The sequence below is a fragment of the Plecotus auritus genome (assembly GCF_963455305.1).
Source record: "Plecotus auritus genome assembly, chromosome: 10".
Lineage (NCBI taxonomy): Eukaryota > Metazoa > Chordata > Mammalia > Chiroptera > Vespertilionidae > Plecotus > Plecotus auritus.
In genome coordinates, this window is record NC_137785.1 from 26,183,464 (window position 1) to 26,201,626 (window position 18,163).

At 45.8% G+C, this 18,163-nt stretch overlaps 1 protein-coding gene across 2 annotated transcripts in view; it reads right to left on the bottom strand.

The window, feature by feature from the left end:
* The window catches only part of ZCCHC14 (zinc finger CCHC-type containing 14), a 67,166-nt gene extending 50,076 nt beyond the window's left edge, over positions 1–17,090 (bottom strand). For both annotated transcript variants that reach the window (XM_080646063.1, XM_080646062.1), the window contains exon 1: positions 15,898–17,090. In XM_080646063.1, the coding sequence (XP_080502189.1) occupies positions 15,898–16,455 (558 nt within the window). In that variant the 5' untranslated portion in view covers positions 16,456–17,090. The remainder of the gene's footprint in view (positions 1–15,897) is intronic.
* Positions 17,091–18,163: the final 1,073 nt, after the last annotated feature.

The following is an 18,163-nucleotide window of genomic DNA, read 5'->3' on the forward strand; positions in this document are numbered from 1 at the left end:
TCTATGAACCAGGAGGTCACGGTTCAATTCCTCGTCAGGGCACATGCCCAAGGTTGCAGGCTCGATCCCCAGAGTGAGGCATGCAGGAGACAGCCGATCAATGATTCTCTCTCATCATTGATGTTTTCATCTCTCTCTCTCTCTTTCTCTTTCTTCCCCCTTTCTCTCTGAAATCAATAAAAATATATTTTAAAAATTTTTTAAATGGTTAACAGTGAAAACAAGTTCAGATGTGGAGGCTGCAGCTGTCCCTCCACCACACAATCTCAGGTAGAATTTTATCCTGTGAAGGTCACATCCAAAAGGAAGGCAGATGAGGCATTTGTGTAGGTTACTTTTTCTGCCAGAGAAATATGTTTAAATATTGGAATTTTCTTTGAGAAACTGGCTCAATGTCTAATCATAATAAGTAAACTACGCTATAATGACTATTTCAGTTCCCAATATAATATTCAATTGCCTGAGATGAACCATTCAAAGCAGTTAGCACTTTAAAATGGTTGCTTCCTAATCCCTGTGGGGTACTAGCCATGATATAAATTCAGTTGCAGAACATTCAGGGATCCACCAGGGGAAGATCAGGCACTGAAATAAACTAGAAATGTGTGGGAAGCATCAAAGGTCCAGAAAGTATCAGTAAAATAGGCCCTTGGGTTTTATTTCTATAGGAGCCACAAATTCCATTCAATGAGTCTTGACTGGATGCCTATTATAAGCAAGGCAAAGCTGCTCAGAGTCAGAAACCAAATCTCTTTTATGGCCAGCTATGCAGGGAAAGATCAGGCCAGAAAAGGCTCAACTGGAATGAACAGAAAGAAAATACTTTGAGGTCAAGAAATGTAAGATTTACCTCCTTTAGCATATATAACCAGACTTCATTCAACAGGTAAGTGGTATTTGCTCAAATGAATTCCACAATTATAAGTAAAAGAGTGCCCAAACCTGTCCTTTCACACTTCTGCAAGTTCATCCACACACCCGATTCTCTGTTCAGTTATTTAGCACCTACAAAGTTCCAGAACATTAAAATCATGTCTCACATTCTCCAAACAACCCTCTAATTTCAAGACACCAGGCCAGCTCATTTCTTCTCCTCTACACAGAACCTTAATCTTTAAAATGACAAATATAACGGTCTATGTAAAACCCTCCTTCACAGCTACACCTCATGAGAGAATTAATCCTTCCTAGAACACATGTTCAATATTTATATTACACGTGGATGATATAAAATGCAGGTGATTCTACTTTCAATAATGGTTGAATAGTCAGACCAACCTTCATGTAGATAACTATAAACTTTGGACAAAGTATAAAAAATAATAAAGTTAACACAACCAAACAACCAAAAGCAGGCAGAAATGAGAGGGAGGTCTACACTTGGAAAAAGAGATTTGCAATGGGTGAGTTTCATATTCTACAGGCCCAGTCCCATGAGAAAAAGGAATAGCTGAAGCTCCGACAGAATCTCAATCTTACTGACTTGAAAAACCAGAGATCAGAATTCTGGTAGATTACTGTGGCTGGAAAATGAGGAGAAATCCAAGAAAGGAGAGCACCTGGGAAGGGGAACACCAAATTCTGCATACAAATTCTGCCCACATCTTTGAGAGCCCTGAAATAGGCTTGCCTGGGGCAGGCTCCAAGAAGCCAAGTTAAGACCAAACAACTGAACAGAGACTGCAGCTGCTGATCAACACAGGGAAGAGCGTCCCTGAATTGCAGTCCAGCCATATTTACTGCCAGCTAAACAAACAAAACATCGTCAATACTCTCCGGGAGGACATAACAAAATCCAGAGTTTCTACAATGTCTCATTCACAAAATCCAAGAAGTAATCCGTAATTACTAGACATGTAAACAAATTAAAACATGACCCATACAGAAAAAAAGGGGAGACCAAGCACAAAATGAGTCACATGCTGGAATCACAGGAAGTATTAAGTGGCTAGTATAAGGAAGCTCAAATATTAAGTGGCTGTCATAAGGAAGCTCAAGAAAAGAAAAGATGCTCACGATGTACAAACCAGAAAGACACTCAGCAGGAGGGAAACAGAAATGATTTTAAAAAGGAAATTCAGGAAAGAACCAAGATGTCCTTCGGTAGGTGAATGGATAATGAACTGTGCACATCCAGAGTGCACACATCATCCAGTGATATGGAATATTATCAGTGATAAAAAGAAATGAGGTGTCAAGCCTTGAAAAGATATGGAGGAACCTTAAATGCATACTACCAGGTTAAAGAAGCTGATGTGAAAGTCTACACACACTATATGATTCTAACTATGTGACATTCTGGAAAAGACAACACTATGGAGACACTAAAAAGATCAGTGACTATGGAGACACTAAAAAGAGCAGAGGGTGAGGGAAGGGGGGGGTAAATAAGCAGAGCGCAGAGGGTTTTAAGGACAGTGAAAATACACTGTAGGATACTATAATGGTGGCTACATGTCCTTACACATTTGTCCAGACCCATAGAATGTACAACACTAAAAGTAAACTCTAATGTAAATTGTGGACTTCGGGTGATTTTAATGTTTAACCTTTGTGTAAACCTAAAACTGCTTTTTAAAAAGTCTTAAAATAATAAAAAATTTTTAAAATGGAAATTCTAAAATGAAAAATTATATTTCTGAACTAAAAAAATCCACTGGATGAACAGTTTACAATTAACAAAAGACAATGAATTTCAATACAGATCAACAGAAAGTATCCAATCTGAAAAACAAAGAAAGATTTGAGGGGGAAGATTGAACAAAGCTTTCAGGACCTGTGGAATATCAAAAGGTTTAACATACCTGCAGCTGGAGTCTGGAGAAATTATGAATGAAATTTCCCCAAATTTGGAAAGAGACAAATTTAACAAATCCAGTAAGTTTAGAGAACATTGAACAAGATAAATTTTAAAAAAACACACAACACTTGGTAAAGGGGGGATAAATGATGATGGAAGGGGACTCAACTTGGTGTGGTGAGCATACAGTGCAATATAAGGGTGGTCTGTTGTGGAACTGTGTACCTGAGACCTAAATGATTTTGCTGAACAATACATTCAAAGGAAACACACACACACCACTTGAACACATCATAGTCAAGCTGCTCCAATACCAAGACACAGAGACAATCTTGAAACCAGCCAGAGAAAAACAGCATTTTGGATACAGCGTTACAGCAAAACAAATGATGGCCAGAAGACAGTGTCACAATTTCTTTAACTAATTTAAGAAGTAATTTCTCCATGGTTTTTCCTGTCCCAATATCTCTTTCCTTCTGGGACTCCAGCTGAAAGAAAAAAACTGAAAACACAGAATCCTAAAGACTCTTTAATAAGGCAAAAACAAAACATCTATCTATATATATAAAAGGCTAAGCAACCATCGCATCCGAAACAACCAAACCGATGACCAAACAGGCTGTGTGGGGCGACCAGGCCTGCAGCGGGGGCAGTTGGGGATGACCAGACCGGTGGGGGGGGGCTGTGAAGGGTGACCAGGCCGACAGAGGGGGGAAGTGAGGGGCAACCAGGCTGGTGGGGGAGGGCAGTTGGGGGTGACTACACCTGCGGGGGGGGGGGGGCGCGCGCAACTGGGGGTGACCAGGCCAGCAGGGGGGGGGCAGTTAGGTGCAATCTGGCAGGCAGGCAGGCAGGTTGAGCAGTTAGGAGCCAGTGGTCCCGGGCCTAAACCGGCAGTCAGACATCCCCCGAGGGGTCCCAGATTGGAGGGGCGCAGGCTGAGCTGAGAGGACCCCCGCATGCACAAATTTCGTGCACCAGGCCTCTAGTCTATCTATAATAATAAAAGCGTAACATGCTAATTAGACTGGATGTCCTTCCAGATGACCTTCTGGATGAAGTCAGGGCTGCGAGGGAAGCCTGGGTCACGGGTGCCTGCCGGCAGCAAAAGGGAAGCCCGGTTCCCAGGTGCCAGAGGGAAGCCAGTACCAGCAGCCGGAGGGAAGTCCAGGTCCCGGGTACCAGAGGGAAGCTGGTGCCGGCAGCCAGGGGAATGAAGGCCTACTCTTGCACGAATTTCATGCCTCAGGCCTCTAGTCAATCCTATATAATAAAACCCTAATATGCAAATCGACCAAACAACGGAATGACCGGTCTCTATGATGTGCACTGACCATCACGGGGCAGACGCTCAACGCAGGAGCTGCCCCCCCTGGTGGTCAGTGTACTCCCACAGGGGGAGCGCCGCTCAGCCAGAAGCTGGGCTCACAGCTGGTGAGTGCAGCAGTGGCGGCAGGAGCCTCTCCCGCCTCCGAGGCAGTGCTAAGGAGCAACCAGAAGCCGGCTCACACCTGGCGAGCACAGCAGCAGTGGCGGGCGCCTTTCCCACCTCCACGGCAGCACTAAAGACCCCTTGGGGGATGTCTGCCTGCCAGCTTAGGCCTGCTCCCCGACATTTGTGCACTAGGGGGTCCCTAAGCTGGCAGGCAGACATCCCCCGAGGGTTCCAGACTGCGAGAAGGTATAGGCCGGGCTGAGGGAACCCCCGCCCAGTGCATGTATGTCGTGCCCTGGGCCTCTAGTCTATACTAATAAAAGGGTAATATGCTAATTAGGCTGGACGTCCTTCCAGACAAAGCCATGGTGGCGGGGGCCGAGGCAGAGGAGGTTAGGGCCAATCAGGCCAGAAGGGGAGAGCAATTAGGGGCAATCAGGCCGGCAGGGGAGGGCAGTTAGGGGGCAATCAGGCCAGCAGGGGGGAGTAGTTAGGGGGTGATCAGGCCAGCAGGGGAGCAGTTAGGGGGCGATCAGGCCGGCAGGCAGAGGTGGTTAGGGGTGATCAGGTTGGCAGGCAGGCGAGCGGTTAGGAGCCAGTGGTCCCGGATTGCAAGAGGGATGTCCGAATTGGCAGTCAGACATCCCCCGAGGGGTCCTGGATTGGAGAGGGTGTAGGGCCGGGCTGAGGAAGCCCCACCCCGTGCACAAATTTTGTGCACCGGGCCTCTAGTCCTATATAATAAAGAGGTAATATGCAAATTGACTGTCACGCCCTCACACAAGATGGCCGACAGGGGAGGGCAGTTGGGGGCAACCAGGCTGGCAGGAGAGGGCAGTTGTGGGCGACTGGGCATGCAGAGAATGGAGGGAAGTTGGGGGGGACCAGGCCTGCAGGGGAGGGCAGTTAGGGGTGACCGGGCCGACAGGGGAGGGCAGTTGGGGGCAATCGGGCCGGCAGGGGAGCAGTTAGGCGTCAATCAGGCTGGCACGGGAGTGGCTGGGGGGTGATCAGGCTGGCAGGCAGAAGCGGTTAGGGGCAATCAGGCAGGCGAGCAGTTGGGAGCCAGCAGTCCCAAATTGTGAGTTGGACATCCCCCAAAGGGGTCCCAGATTGGAGAGGGTACAGGCTGGGCTGAGGAACACCACCCCCTCAGTGCATGAATTTTGTGCACCGGGCCTCTAGTATAGATATAGATATATAAATATAAATATAAATATAAATATAAATATAAATATAAATATAAATATAAATAAAAGGCTAATATGCTAAGGGTCCGACCATATGACTGGTTGCTATGATGCGCACTGACCACCAGGGGGCAGACACTCAACACAGGAGCTGCCGAGCTGCAGTGACTTGGCAGCGGCGGTTCTCGGGTGATGCACCCCAAAACCAGAGAGGAGGGAGCCCGATTCCTCAGAGGGCCGTGGGATTCCACCTTCGGCCATGGGTTATGTTATTGCTGGGTCACTGTCAGCCTGAATCTGGTTACTGCACACTTGGCGTTTGCGTTCCACACCCTGTATGGACAGCAACTTTGCAGAGTGCCCTCTCACACTCCGGGATCCCTTAGGGGATGTTGGAGAGCTGGAGGGACCCCACTCACTGTGCAGATGCCAGGGAGGGACTGCGGGAGGTTGGCTCCAGGGCGTGTCCGGCCCATCTCACCCAGTCCTGCCCCACCGGCCACCTTCTACTTAATTTCCTTTCAACATGCACGAATCCATGCACCGGGTCACTAGTTTTTTGATAAAAAGAAAATTAAGATAATTTCTTGCCAACAGACCTGCACTCTAAAAAGTGCTGGAAAAAACTTTTCCAGACTGAAGGGATATGGTAACAAACTGGGTCTTCAGGGAGGAATGAAAAGCACTGGAAATGGTAAATATGAGGGTAAAAATAAAAATTATCTTTTTCCTTAATTTTAAAAAATTGCATTCATATTAAAGCAAGAAAAATATACTGTGGGGTTTATAGCATATGTAGAATACATATGATAAACATAGCATGAAGGACAGAGAAGGTAAATGGTTACAATACAATTTGTTAAGATTCTTACATTTTAGGTGAAGTGGTACATCAAGAGAGAAGGCAAGCCAGTAGCTAGAACGAAATTCTATGATTCCACTTAAATGAAGTGCTAGAATAGGCAAAACTAATCAATGGTGGGAGGAAACTAGAACAAAAGAAAAAAATAGAAAAAAGGCAGAGGGTTGGGAAGAGGCGAGTTAGTGGTGGTGAAAGTGGGAACTGACCAGAAAATGGCACGAGGCAATTTTCTGGGGTAACAATGTTCTATAACTTGACAGTGGTTTGGTTACACAGGTTTATGCATTTACCAAAACTCAGATGGTATATTTTAAATATATGTATTTCATAAAATTTGTTTTATTTTTATTTTTATTTTTTTTAAATATATTTTATTGATTTTTTTACAGAGAGGAAGGGAGAGGGATAGAGAGTTAGAAACATCGATGGGAGAGAAACATCGATCAGCTGCCTCCTGCACACCTCCCACTGAGGATGTGCCCGCAACCAAGGTACATGCCCCTGACCGGAATCGAACCTGGGACCCTTCAGTCCGCAGGCCGACGCTCTATCCACTGAGCCAAACCGGTTTCGGCTCATAAAATTTGTTTTAACTTCAAATTTAAAAAAAATAGAGAGAGCCCTAACCGGTTTTGCTCAGTGGTTAGAGCATCGGCCTGCAGACTGAAGGGTCCCAGGTTCGATTCCGGTCATGTACCTTGGTTGCGGGCACATCCCCAGTAGGAGGTGTGCAGAAGGCAGCTGATTGATGTTTCTCTCTCATCGATGTTTCTAACTCTCTATCCCTCTCCCTTCCTCTCTGTAAAAAAATCAATAATATATATTTAAAAAAATAGAGCTTAGTACTGAGGATTATCAACTAAAGGTTATTGAATGAATAAAAATGAACAATTGGTGGTGGGGGTAGGGAATTAATTTATGTTGTAAAGAGTAGATTTCAAACAAGAAATCAGCAGCAGGCCCAGTGGTAGCTGGGCACTAGCAGTGCAAACGAAAGCTGTGAATGATGTCACACTTCCCACTTCTACAAGTTACACACAATTTCGGCCTCCCTTTATCTTTTCATTTCATATTCTTAAGGTTTCTCCTCTCACTTTTGAAGACGTAGAAAAAATATTTTTAAATGTAATTTTGGCTTCACATAGTAAAAATAGCCACTTATAAATGTCACCTTTGGCAAATTACTTATTTAACCTCTCTGTGTCTGTTCTGTCACTGCTAAGACAGAGACAAAAATAGAACCTCACTCAATGAGTTATGAGGATTGAATAAATAAATTCGAAGCACTTAGAGCAGTGCCTTGCACATAGTAAATATTTGAAATGTTATCTATCATTGGCATCATTCCCTCTTTTTGACTACCTGTTTTGTACTTTATCTCTATTATTTATTCTAAAAGAAAAAATCATTTTGATTGCTCAATTAGCCTCCCCAAGACAAATATTAATAGTACACTGGTTCATGAGCTTCAAACCCAGTCTTTAAAATAAAGAAAAAAAAATCCCCCACAAGTAAATGTTCTCACAAACGCCACATCTTGCAACAAACAGTCCCCATACAAGAAAATACTGAATCAGGAAGCTGGAGTCACAAGAACCCATTCTTCCACAGGTAATGCGTAAGTTTGGAGTAGTATTCTGATATTTAATTGTGTCCAGGTAGAGTAAACACATCACACAGAGCTTCTCATACAACTTCAATACTGGGTACATTCAAAGTAACTCGTCAATTTTATTAACTTTATTATAGCTAAGTAGTTAGCATTATTCCCAAACATTTACATATTATTAAAATGCCCAATAGAGAGAAGGGGATTGTTTCTCTTCCCCATAGATTAATTTTCTTCCTTTTTCAAAGTTATTTTTTCTAGTCAAGAATTTAATATTTCCAGAAGCAGTTCCTATGTATATTGCTTTAAGTAGATTGACTGTGAATCAGTAAGAAACCCAAGAATATAATAATTTCTTCCTAATAAATCCATTGAAGCTTTTATGTAAGTCCCAAATAATTAGGAGATAACTCTATAATGCTCCCTTCTTAGAGTTAATCTGATGTCACAGTTTATAAAAGTGTAAAAGAAATACAAACTAAACTTTAATTGGGATGATTAACAGTTGTTCAGTGTATTGCCATTCTATAGCAAACTAAAATATCTAGGCTTACCAAAATTTGTAATATTTTACACATTAAAGGAATAGATTAAAAACAGTCTTACTTTTAGAACTACAGCCACTACTCCTAACCCACATTGATAGTAAGGGAGACAGTCTACTATAGTATCAGAAAACCATACGCCTTTCCCCAGCTCTCTGTGTACTTGTCCATAAAACTTGGTTTTGTCATGGGATAACATAAAGCCAAACTATCATGTTCAGAGAATTTCTCCCAATGAAAGCTTTTGCATGCCAGCTTTTGAAAAATAAGAAAGTAGAATACCATGTTAAAATTCACATTGCCCTAGCTGATTTGGCTCAGTGGATAGAGCCTCAGCCCTTGGACTGAAGAGTTCCTGGTTTGATTCTGGTCAAGGGCACGTACCTCGGTTGAAGGCCAGCCATGGTTGAGGTGTGCGCGGGATACAACCAGTCAAAGTGTCTCTCTCACATCGATGATTCTCTCTCTCTGTCTCTACCCCTCACTCCCACTCTCTCTAAAAGTCAATGAAAGAATATCCTCAGGTTTAACAACAAAAAATTCACTAGAATCTACAGCTATGAAATGCATCAGAGAAATAGCCATTGGATTAAGGCAATTAAGGAACAGCCTGAGTTGATAATAAGTATTACTACTAGGACCATAGAAAAAGGCACTAAGGCCCAGCCGGTTATGCTCAGTGGTTGGAGCATTGGTCCATGGACTGAAGGGTCCCAGGTTCGATTACGGTCAGGGGCATGTACCTCTGTTGCAGGCTCGATCCCCATGCAGGAGGCAACCAATCTATGTGTCTCTTTCACATTGAGGTTTCTCTCTCTGCCTCTCCCCCTCCCTTCCACTCTGTCTAAAAATCAATGGAAAAAATACCCTCTGGTGAGCATTAACAACAACAAAAAAAAGAAAAAACAAAAAGAAAAAGGACTAAGGGAAAAATTGTTTTCACTAGGATGGCCTCTCATAAACCACCAACACTTCCTTCCCATTAGGTGTTCACAGATGCTCGGAACACAGCCCTAGTGGGTGGCAGGGACCACTAGCCCTGGAATTGAAAGAAAAAGACAAGCTCTGCTCTCCGGTAAGTCAAAGTTTGGTGATGAAAATTTAAAGAAAACTATTACAATACAGTATGCTAAATTCTAGGACAGAAGGTGGCAACAGAAGGCTTGGTATATATGAGCCAAGAAGTCGGGGCTGGGGTGCCTCAGGTGTTCCATCTAACAGAACAGCATCTGTAAAGTCTCAAAAGAAAAGTAAAACATGTAGAATATGAGGAACTACAAGTATAGAAAGAGGTGAGTATAGACAGGCAATGGATAGATCACAAAGGCTACAAAATACCATGCTAAGCACTGCACACCAGAGAATAAGAATCCTACAGGCACCTTACCAAGGCCATTCCAGTTAAGAATGTGGGAACTGTTGTTAGAAGCTGAGTGGGGTCAGGGAGACTACGAGGTGCTATAGTAAACTAGACCCAGGTCAAGGTCAGAAGTTAGGTATGTCACAGTTCTTTCTTTTTAATCCTCACCTGAGGATATTTTTTTCCATTGATTTCTAAAGACAGAGAAAGGGAGGGAGGAGGGGGAGCGAGAGTGAAAAGAGAAACAGCGAAGTGCGAGAGACAAGGTACGTGCCCTTGACTGGGAATGGAACTCATCAATCTTCAGTCCGTGGGCCAGCGCTCTAACCACTAAGTAAAACCAGACAGGACTGTGCAGTTATTTTTTAAAAATTGCTAAGGTACCAACGTTTCTGAATAGTTTAATTAAAAAATGAAAGAGAGCAGCTACAAAGTTTTCTCTTGTCGACTTTAAACAATGACATCAGCTTAATTCTAAAAGGAGATCATCACTCACTTGCATTCCAGCATGCGTTCTTGACTCAGAGGAGAGTGGAGTTACATGAGGCTAGGGTTGTGCTTGTTCCCTGAAGACTAATTTTATCTATTCCCTGACTTCCTGGCAAATAGCCCAACATCTAAGCCCACCTACACAGAAGTGTGCCATATGTGCGACCATCATGCTAAGTGTGGTGGGGACAGGTTGAAGGAGGAGAGAGGACAGGCAGATAGAGGGACAGGGAGAACAGTGACCTGGGCTGTGGCTGTGTTGATGGAAAACAAATCTAGAAGGATGCTTAGGACCTGGAAACAAGCTGATTGGAGGGCTAAGAAGGCAGGCAAACTATCTATGAAAGGCGTAGGTTTCTTGCTGGGGGGGAGGTTAGGGAACGGTAGAGTGGTCCAGTGTGGGGATAGAGAAACTTACCTTTGGACAGACTGAGTTACCTGTAAACACTAAGCTGGAATAAGGTTTTGGATTATCACTGACAGTGGCAAAATCACAGCTAAAAATGTCATGAATTATAAAGTAAAAAGAGAAGGGAAAGAAGGAGAGGAGTCTGAGGAATACCATCAAAAGGGTATGAAAGCAGAAGAAAAACTGAAAGCAAATACTCAGAAGTAGGAGAAAGATCAGTGGTGCCAGAGGACTAATGAAGGCTCTCAGTGGGCTGCCCAGGCCATGCCCAGACTCCGTTAAGCCAAAATCTGGGGGAGGCACCTCTGCAGTCATATATGTTTTTAAAAATACACCGTCTCCTAGGAATTTCACCTAGGTATGGGGAATCCACAGAACAAACGAGAAATAAAAAAGATAACTGAAAAGTACCCAATGAAACTGACAAATTAGTCATCCAGATAAAAACATCAATGAAACCAAATATAATCTAGAGGCAAACCCAAACATATATGGGAAATGCAGCAAATGATAAAAGGTATTTCAAATCTGGAGGGAAAAGATGGATTATTCAACAAATGACACTAGGGCAAATGGGTTGTCATCTGGAAATATAAATCTAGCTTTGTACCTTACACCATAATAAATTCTAAGACGGATCTGTTAAATGTAAAATGAGAAACCACACAAGTTCTGTACCAGAAGAAATCACAGGGAATGTCTGTATAATGTATAATGTATATGTATAATAGTATGTGCAATGCATAATGTATAATGCATTTCTCATGACACAAAACTCAGAAGCCATTACAGGCTGATTAATATATATGTATATATATTTAAAACTGCATGGTAAAGTCCAAATGAAAAGGAAAAAAGCCTGGAAAACAAATATTTGCAACTTCTAAAGACAAAAGCACAATTTCCTTGAAACTTAAAGAACTCCTAAAAAACAATAAAGAAAAGATCAACAATCCAACAGAGATGGCCAGAGGATATGAAGAGCTTGCCAAAAATAAAATAAAATTACACTACACTGACATATGCTTCTCACTCAACCAAATGGCAAAAATCTGGGGAAGGGATCAGGGGGTGCTAACTGACTCTCCATACTAGTTGAAGGTATAGGAACAGGCACTCACATTGCTGTAGGAATTCCAAAAGGTGGATGATCTCAGCAGTATCTAAAGTAATTACAGTACAGACCACTTCACCCAGCAACAATCCTACTTCCAGGTTTCTGTTCTATAGATACACTTACTGAAATGTAAAAGCCATGCATGCTATTTGTTGTATGTGAATGACACACATATAATATGTCAAAGACACGGAGTTGTCTGTAATGGTAAAGAGGGAACAAAATGTCCATCAATAGGGACTGATTAAATAGCACGTTTGTACAGGGCAGCCATAAGCTACAACGAAGAAGCTCTATGAACTGATAGGGAATGCTCATCAGGAAAGACTACCAAGAAAAAGGGACATAGACCATGTGGGGAGTAAGACACCAGTTACCTATTTGTTAATACAGAGTCTCTCTAGAAGGTTCTACAAGCAACAAAGAAGGGAACGAAACTAGATGGCTGGGAAAAGGGTAAGAAATCCAAAGGAAGACTACTACCCACCACACTCCTGCACTAAGCACTTTTAAATCTTTGTTTCAATTTTTCCTTAAAAAAAAAAAAAAAAATCAATCTCAGTAAGTAGTTTCAGTATGATCTCTACCACAAGGATTCTGAAACACAAAGGTGGGAGGGCACAATTTTCTAAATGTACTGAAAACCAATGAACTGTACACTCTAAAGGGGTAAATTTTATGTTATATGGGTTAAATCTCAATAAAGCCATTATTTTTAAAAAATAAGTACATACCACAGCACATTATCATATACATAGAGAAAAGACTGCAAAGGATAGCTAAACTTTTTCTAAAAAGTTTACATAAAATGGAAAGACAGAGGTAGTGTTAAGTCCAAACCAATCATTATCACCATTTTCCATCATGCCTTAAGGAACAGCATGTACAGCACCTGTCAGCTACTGAGTACAGAAAAGCAATCAACCACCAGCTCTACCGCTATGAATTCTTCTATTTCTGAAAGTAAAAATGTCTATTTTACATTCCTTACACTTTTAAACTTCTATAAGTCCTCTGAGCAGTAAGAATTTTGAAATAACATAGTAAGGGTTTGAAGAAGCAAATGTAAATAATGCCTATACATATCAGAAAATATAGTTAACAGAAGTATTACTTTAGGATAAAGAATGAAGCAGTCAAGATCTTTATCTCTAAAAGAGAAACACAAAGTCTCTAGGCTCAGAGTTTAAAAAAAAATACAACAGCTTACAAAAGAAATACAAACAGCTTTAATGGGGCTGCTTTTCCAGGATTACACTAAATGTTAGATTTAGAGAAATAAAGGCAGCAAAATGCTTAAAGGCTAGATTTCATGAGTTGCCTACTCCAAGCAACAGAAGGGTTTATCAATGTCAGGCATTAAATTTAAAGCAGCAAAGGAACAGAAAGTTCAATGGACATGACTGAAATTAATTTAGGAGTGGCATAGGGGATATAGAGAAAACCAGATACCATTTGTTTGGAAATATGGAAGCAATGGCACCAAGGTTACTCATTATAACCTCATTATTATTTTTAAATTTCTATTTATTGATTTTTTTGAGAGGGATAGAGAAACATCCATTTGTTGTTCCACTCATTTATGCATTCATTGGTTAATTCTTATATGCCCTGACTGAGATTGAACCCGAAACCTTGGCTTATTGGGACAACACTCTAGCCAACTGAGCTACCAGGCCAGGGCTTATAACCTCATTAATAAGGGTCAGGCAGAATTCTCCAATTTCCCAAGGGTGAACAAAAAACTCAGCTCCAAGTAACTATCCAAAAATCAAATGTGAAAACACTGAGAGACAAATATTTTACTCTATAACAATGTGCTTTGCTCAAGTTAGCATTCCTCTATAGAAAGCCAGAGAAGGCAGAAGGAAGCCCTCACTACACATCTGCTGGGTACTTCATATGTGATATCATATGACCCTCCAAACAAGTCCATGAGGCAGGTAACTTGCCTTGCAACAGGGAAACTCTGGAGGAGGGAGGACTCTGGCCAAGGTCACATAGTTGGTCAATTCAATGGCCATTTGGGTAGGAAACGTGGGGGGATAGAGTAGCCCCTTCATCACATCTAGCTTGACAGATCTCTGGCTTGGCAGAAAGGCTCTATTATAAATGAGATTTTTGTTCTTGCTTTTAGCTTACTCCCCACCAAAATAATGACCACCATCTTCTGCTTTTAATAGTGATGATGCATCTCCACACACAAAAGACACCCTTCAAGTCCTGACCGGTTTGGCTCAGTGGCTAAAGCGTCGGCCTGCGGACTGAAGGGTCCCAGGTTCGATTCTGATCAAGGGCATGTACCTGGGTTGCGGGCACATCCCCAGCAGGAGGTGTGCAGGAGGCAGCTGATCCATGTTTCTCTCTCATCGATGTTTCTAACTCTCTATCCCTCTCCCTTCCTCTCTGTAAAAAATCAATAAAATATATATTTTTTAAAAAGACACCCTTCAAGAGTTGAACAAGACTGGAAATCACAGCCATTGACATTATCAGTGTGTGGCATTTAACCTGAAGACTAACAGCACATGAAGCTGGCCTTAGGGGACTGAAACCCCATGAATAGGTGATAGTCCACTGGCACCCCAAAGCTTACTGAACTCCCTACAGACCACCACATTCCCTGGGACCCAGCTTTCCCTTTGTTGTAGGGGAATAACATTTTTCTGCCCAGTGCACAATATGGGTGGGATCTGAACACACATTTAAAAAGAAAACCACAGTCTCAGAGATCAATGTCACCAAGCAAAGATAGGACATAGATTAAAACCAATGCAGGGACCACAACCACTTCTTACAGGAAGACATTAAAGAAAAGCCACAATCCAGGTTTGAAAGAGAACTTAAAACCACCAGAAGCAAATCAGAGAGTATCAAACATTTAACTTAAAAGAGCTTAGGCACTGTCAAAGAAAGATATTCAGCACTACTGATCTTTGACTGCAATCTCTTGCTTCCCAAAGTCAGTGTGTAATCTAAATACAACACACTTGGTCAAAGAAAATGCTTTTCCCGCCCCCCGCTCGGAGCACAATTTTGGCATTGGGTCCCAAGGGGCCGTTAAAAACAAGTTTGAGCCCCAAACACTTTGGTTACATAGTTTTGAAACATTTAGACAAAAGTTCACATTTCTAAGTGGATGACCATGATATCCTTCCTGTTTAATTTGGAGACTAGAGATCTTTAACTTAACCTAGCATTCCTTAGGAGACTGATACCCTCAACATGCTCGGGCTCCAAGTCAGCCTGGGATTTGTTTCACATTGAGAAATAACTGTTTCACATGCTACTGTCTGTTAAACACAAGCATAAACACAGATATGCACGTGCATTCATAAATACATACACACATATCGACACATAAGCATACACATTCATCAGTGCTATACATGCACTCACAAGCACACTAATACATGTATACATGTGCTCACACACGCGTGCCCACTCCGCGGTCCCACCCGCCCATCTGACCGCTCCAGCGGCGACACCTGCCCACTTAGGGGAAACCCACAACCAGGCCTGGGGCGCCACGTGACACCCGCGAATGTCTGCGAGGGTCTAGCCTTCTCCAACTCATATGGCTTCCTTTTCTAGTAATAAACATCAGATTTGGAGAAACCAAGGCGACTTGTGTAACTGGGGCCGCAACCTCTGACTGGGGCTATCTGTCCCTCTAAGGGAGCCCTGAGTGCGTCCTCCCATATTTCCCCGACTAATCCGGGCGAGATGAACGGATGCAACAGCCTCAAGGGCGCGAGGTGCTGGACCGGTCTTGGGGTGCAGGATTTGCGGGTGGAAGTGGCGGCAGGGACTTGGAGTGAGGGCATAGGGTACAGGGTGGAGGCTTGGGATACAAATGCGGAGTGAAAGCTTGGTTTGCGGCTGCGGAACCAGGATGGAAGCTTGGGGGTGCAGGTATGAGTTTAGGGTTCAGGTGGGGGTTTGGGATCTCAAGTGAAAGCTTCGGGAGCGAGTGTTTTCCGTTCAGGGTGGAGGCTTGGTGGTGGGCGTTTTGGGGAGCGGGTTGGAGGCTTGCGGTGCGGGTGAGGGCGCCGGGCCCGCCTCCCGCGTGGGCACGCACCTTGTGGCAGGACGGGCAGGTGGGCAGCGCGCTCTTGCCCCCGTGGCCCCCGCCGCCGCCGCTGCTCAGGCTACTCTGAATCTGCGTGAGCTCCTGGCGCAGCACCTGCTTCTGGTGAAAGCTGAAGGCCGGGTGGTTGGAGGCCATGGTGAAGAGCAGCAGGAACTCATCGCCCGTACGGCCCTCGTTGAGCTGCAGCCCGTAGTTGTGGATGATGGAGTCGATGTGCGTGAGCGTGCGGTAGAGCACGCCAGCCGCCTCGCGCTGCTCAGAGCCCAGTAGCGCCAGCGACACCAGCAGCTTGCTGCGCACCACCTCGTCTGTCAGGTTGGTGAGACTGCCCAGGTCGGCTGGGTTGTTGGCCTTGATCTCTGAGTCGCGCAGCGAGTGGTAGTCCTTGCGCGCCAGGTCCTCGAGGCAGGAGCCGAGGAAGCGCAACTCGAGCGGGATGCACAGGTCCAGCAGGCCGCACAGGAACTCCACACGCTGCGGCGACGGCAGCTCCGAGAACCAACGGTACACGCCGTCCCTCTGCAGTGGGCAGCGCTTCTCCACCATGCTGCCGCCCGTGCCGCGCCGCCGCCCGGGGCCGGAGGCCGAAGCCCGGGGCCGGGGGCGCGGGGCGCGGCGGGAGCGAGCGGGAGGCGCGGCGGGGCCGGGAGAAGGAGGGTGGACGCCGCGGGCCGGACCGGGGGCGCGCGGCGCGGGTGAGACCCCCGCCAGGGGCCGACGGGCGGGCACGCGCGGGGCGCTTGGGGGGCCCGGGGCGGCCGGGGCGGCCGGGGGCGGCGAGCGGCCTCGGGCCCCCCGCTCACGGGCGGGCTCTTGGCCCGCGCCCGTCCCCAGCGGCGGCCGGTGCGCGGCGGCGGCGGCGGCTGCTACTCGTCGTCGTCGTCGTCGCCCGGGAGGCGGCCGCCCCCATCTCCCCCCGCGCCGCAGGGTCTGTCACTGCGGGCCGCCCCCCGACGGAGCCGCCCAGGCCATTCCGTCGCCGCCGCCGCGCTGGTGCTGGCTGGCCGTTACTAGGACGGAGGCCGCGGGAGGGCAGGCGGACGCCTCGGGAGCGGTGGTGAACGGACACGCGGGGCGCGGCGCGCGGGCGGACGGCGGAAGGATCTGCGCCGGCACTCGAGAGGTCTCGCGCCCAGGTTCCGAGCGCCGCGGACGGATCCAGACGAGCGCGGCCGTGTTCGCAGCTGACGGGCGCCGGGACGAATCTCAAGTGGGCGGGGTAGTTGCCTCTCGCGACAGCCAGACCGGCAGGGCCCGCCTCCCCCTCGCTGATTGGCTCGAACTGCCCCTTCTAAGCCCGTGATTGTTTCGGATCCCCAATCCAGATTCACACACCCCCGCGACCACGCCTCCCCCCGGTGCTGTCGATCACGTTAGAACCGCCCCGTTCCGCCCCTCCTTGGCCGGCGGAGTCGATTGGCCCGTCGGGCCGGAGCGATGGAAAATCCGGGGCGGATTTATGGTTGCTTTTGTTCCCACAGATTTGCGTGGAGCATTGTTTTAGGTAAAAGCTAGGCGTCCGGCCTGTTTTATTCCTGAGCGTCACAATAGGGAGATAGCGGGAGTCTTCGAAAAGCTGCTGGAGCGGGGCTCCGGAGACCCGAGTCCCCATCCCTGCTCTGCCCGCTAAGCTGTGTGACCTTGGGCAAGTGGCTTGGTCTCTGAGCCATGGGCGCCTTCACAGAAAATGAGGGTAATAATAACCGCCCCGGCGGCTTGTGAGCAGGTTGTGAGCTCATAGAGGGCAGGCGCCCTCATTTCTGAGGCTGTTGGCCTGCCTTAGGGATGTGATGGGAACACGCTTTCTCCATTAAGTAAGCCTCCTTTCAGGGGGTTACTACCTCAGCTCAGGAACCTGGAGGATGCAGATACACCCACCAGGGGTCGAGGAACAGGTGAAACGCCCCCTCACCTGGCTTTTGCATTGGCACCGGATTACAGGCTGGGGAAAGGTGGGCACCCAGCCACCTTTAAATTCTGCAACTGCAAGCAGCTACAAATAAGGTAACGGAGACCCAGGAACAAGAAATTCATTCCTCCCGTACTCTACCTCTAGAGCCCTTATTTTGATGTCTTTTGATCAAGGATGCGTCTTTTCCCTAAGCAACTTTATGGAGGCCTGGTATATGCCAGGTTCTAAGCCCTGACTAGGGCAGCCATGAGCAAAGTGGTGCCCTCACTGCCCTAGAGAGCTTAAAACAGACATTACAGAACCATAGTTGAGGGAAAAAGAAAATTTGTTTTCCACACCTTG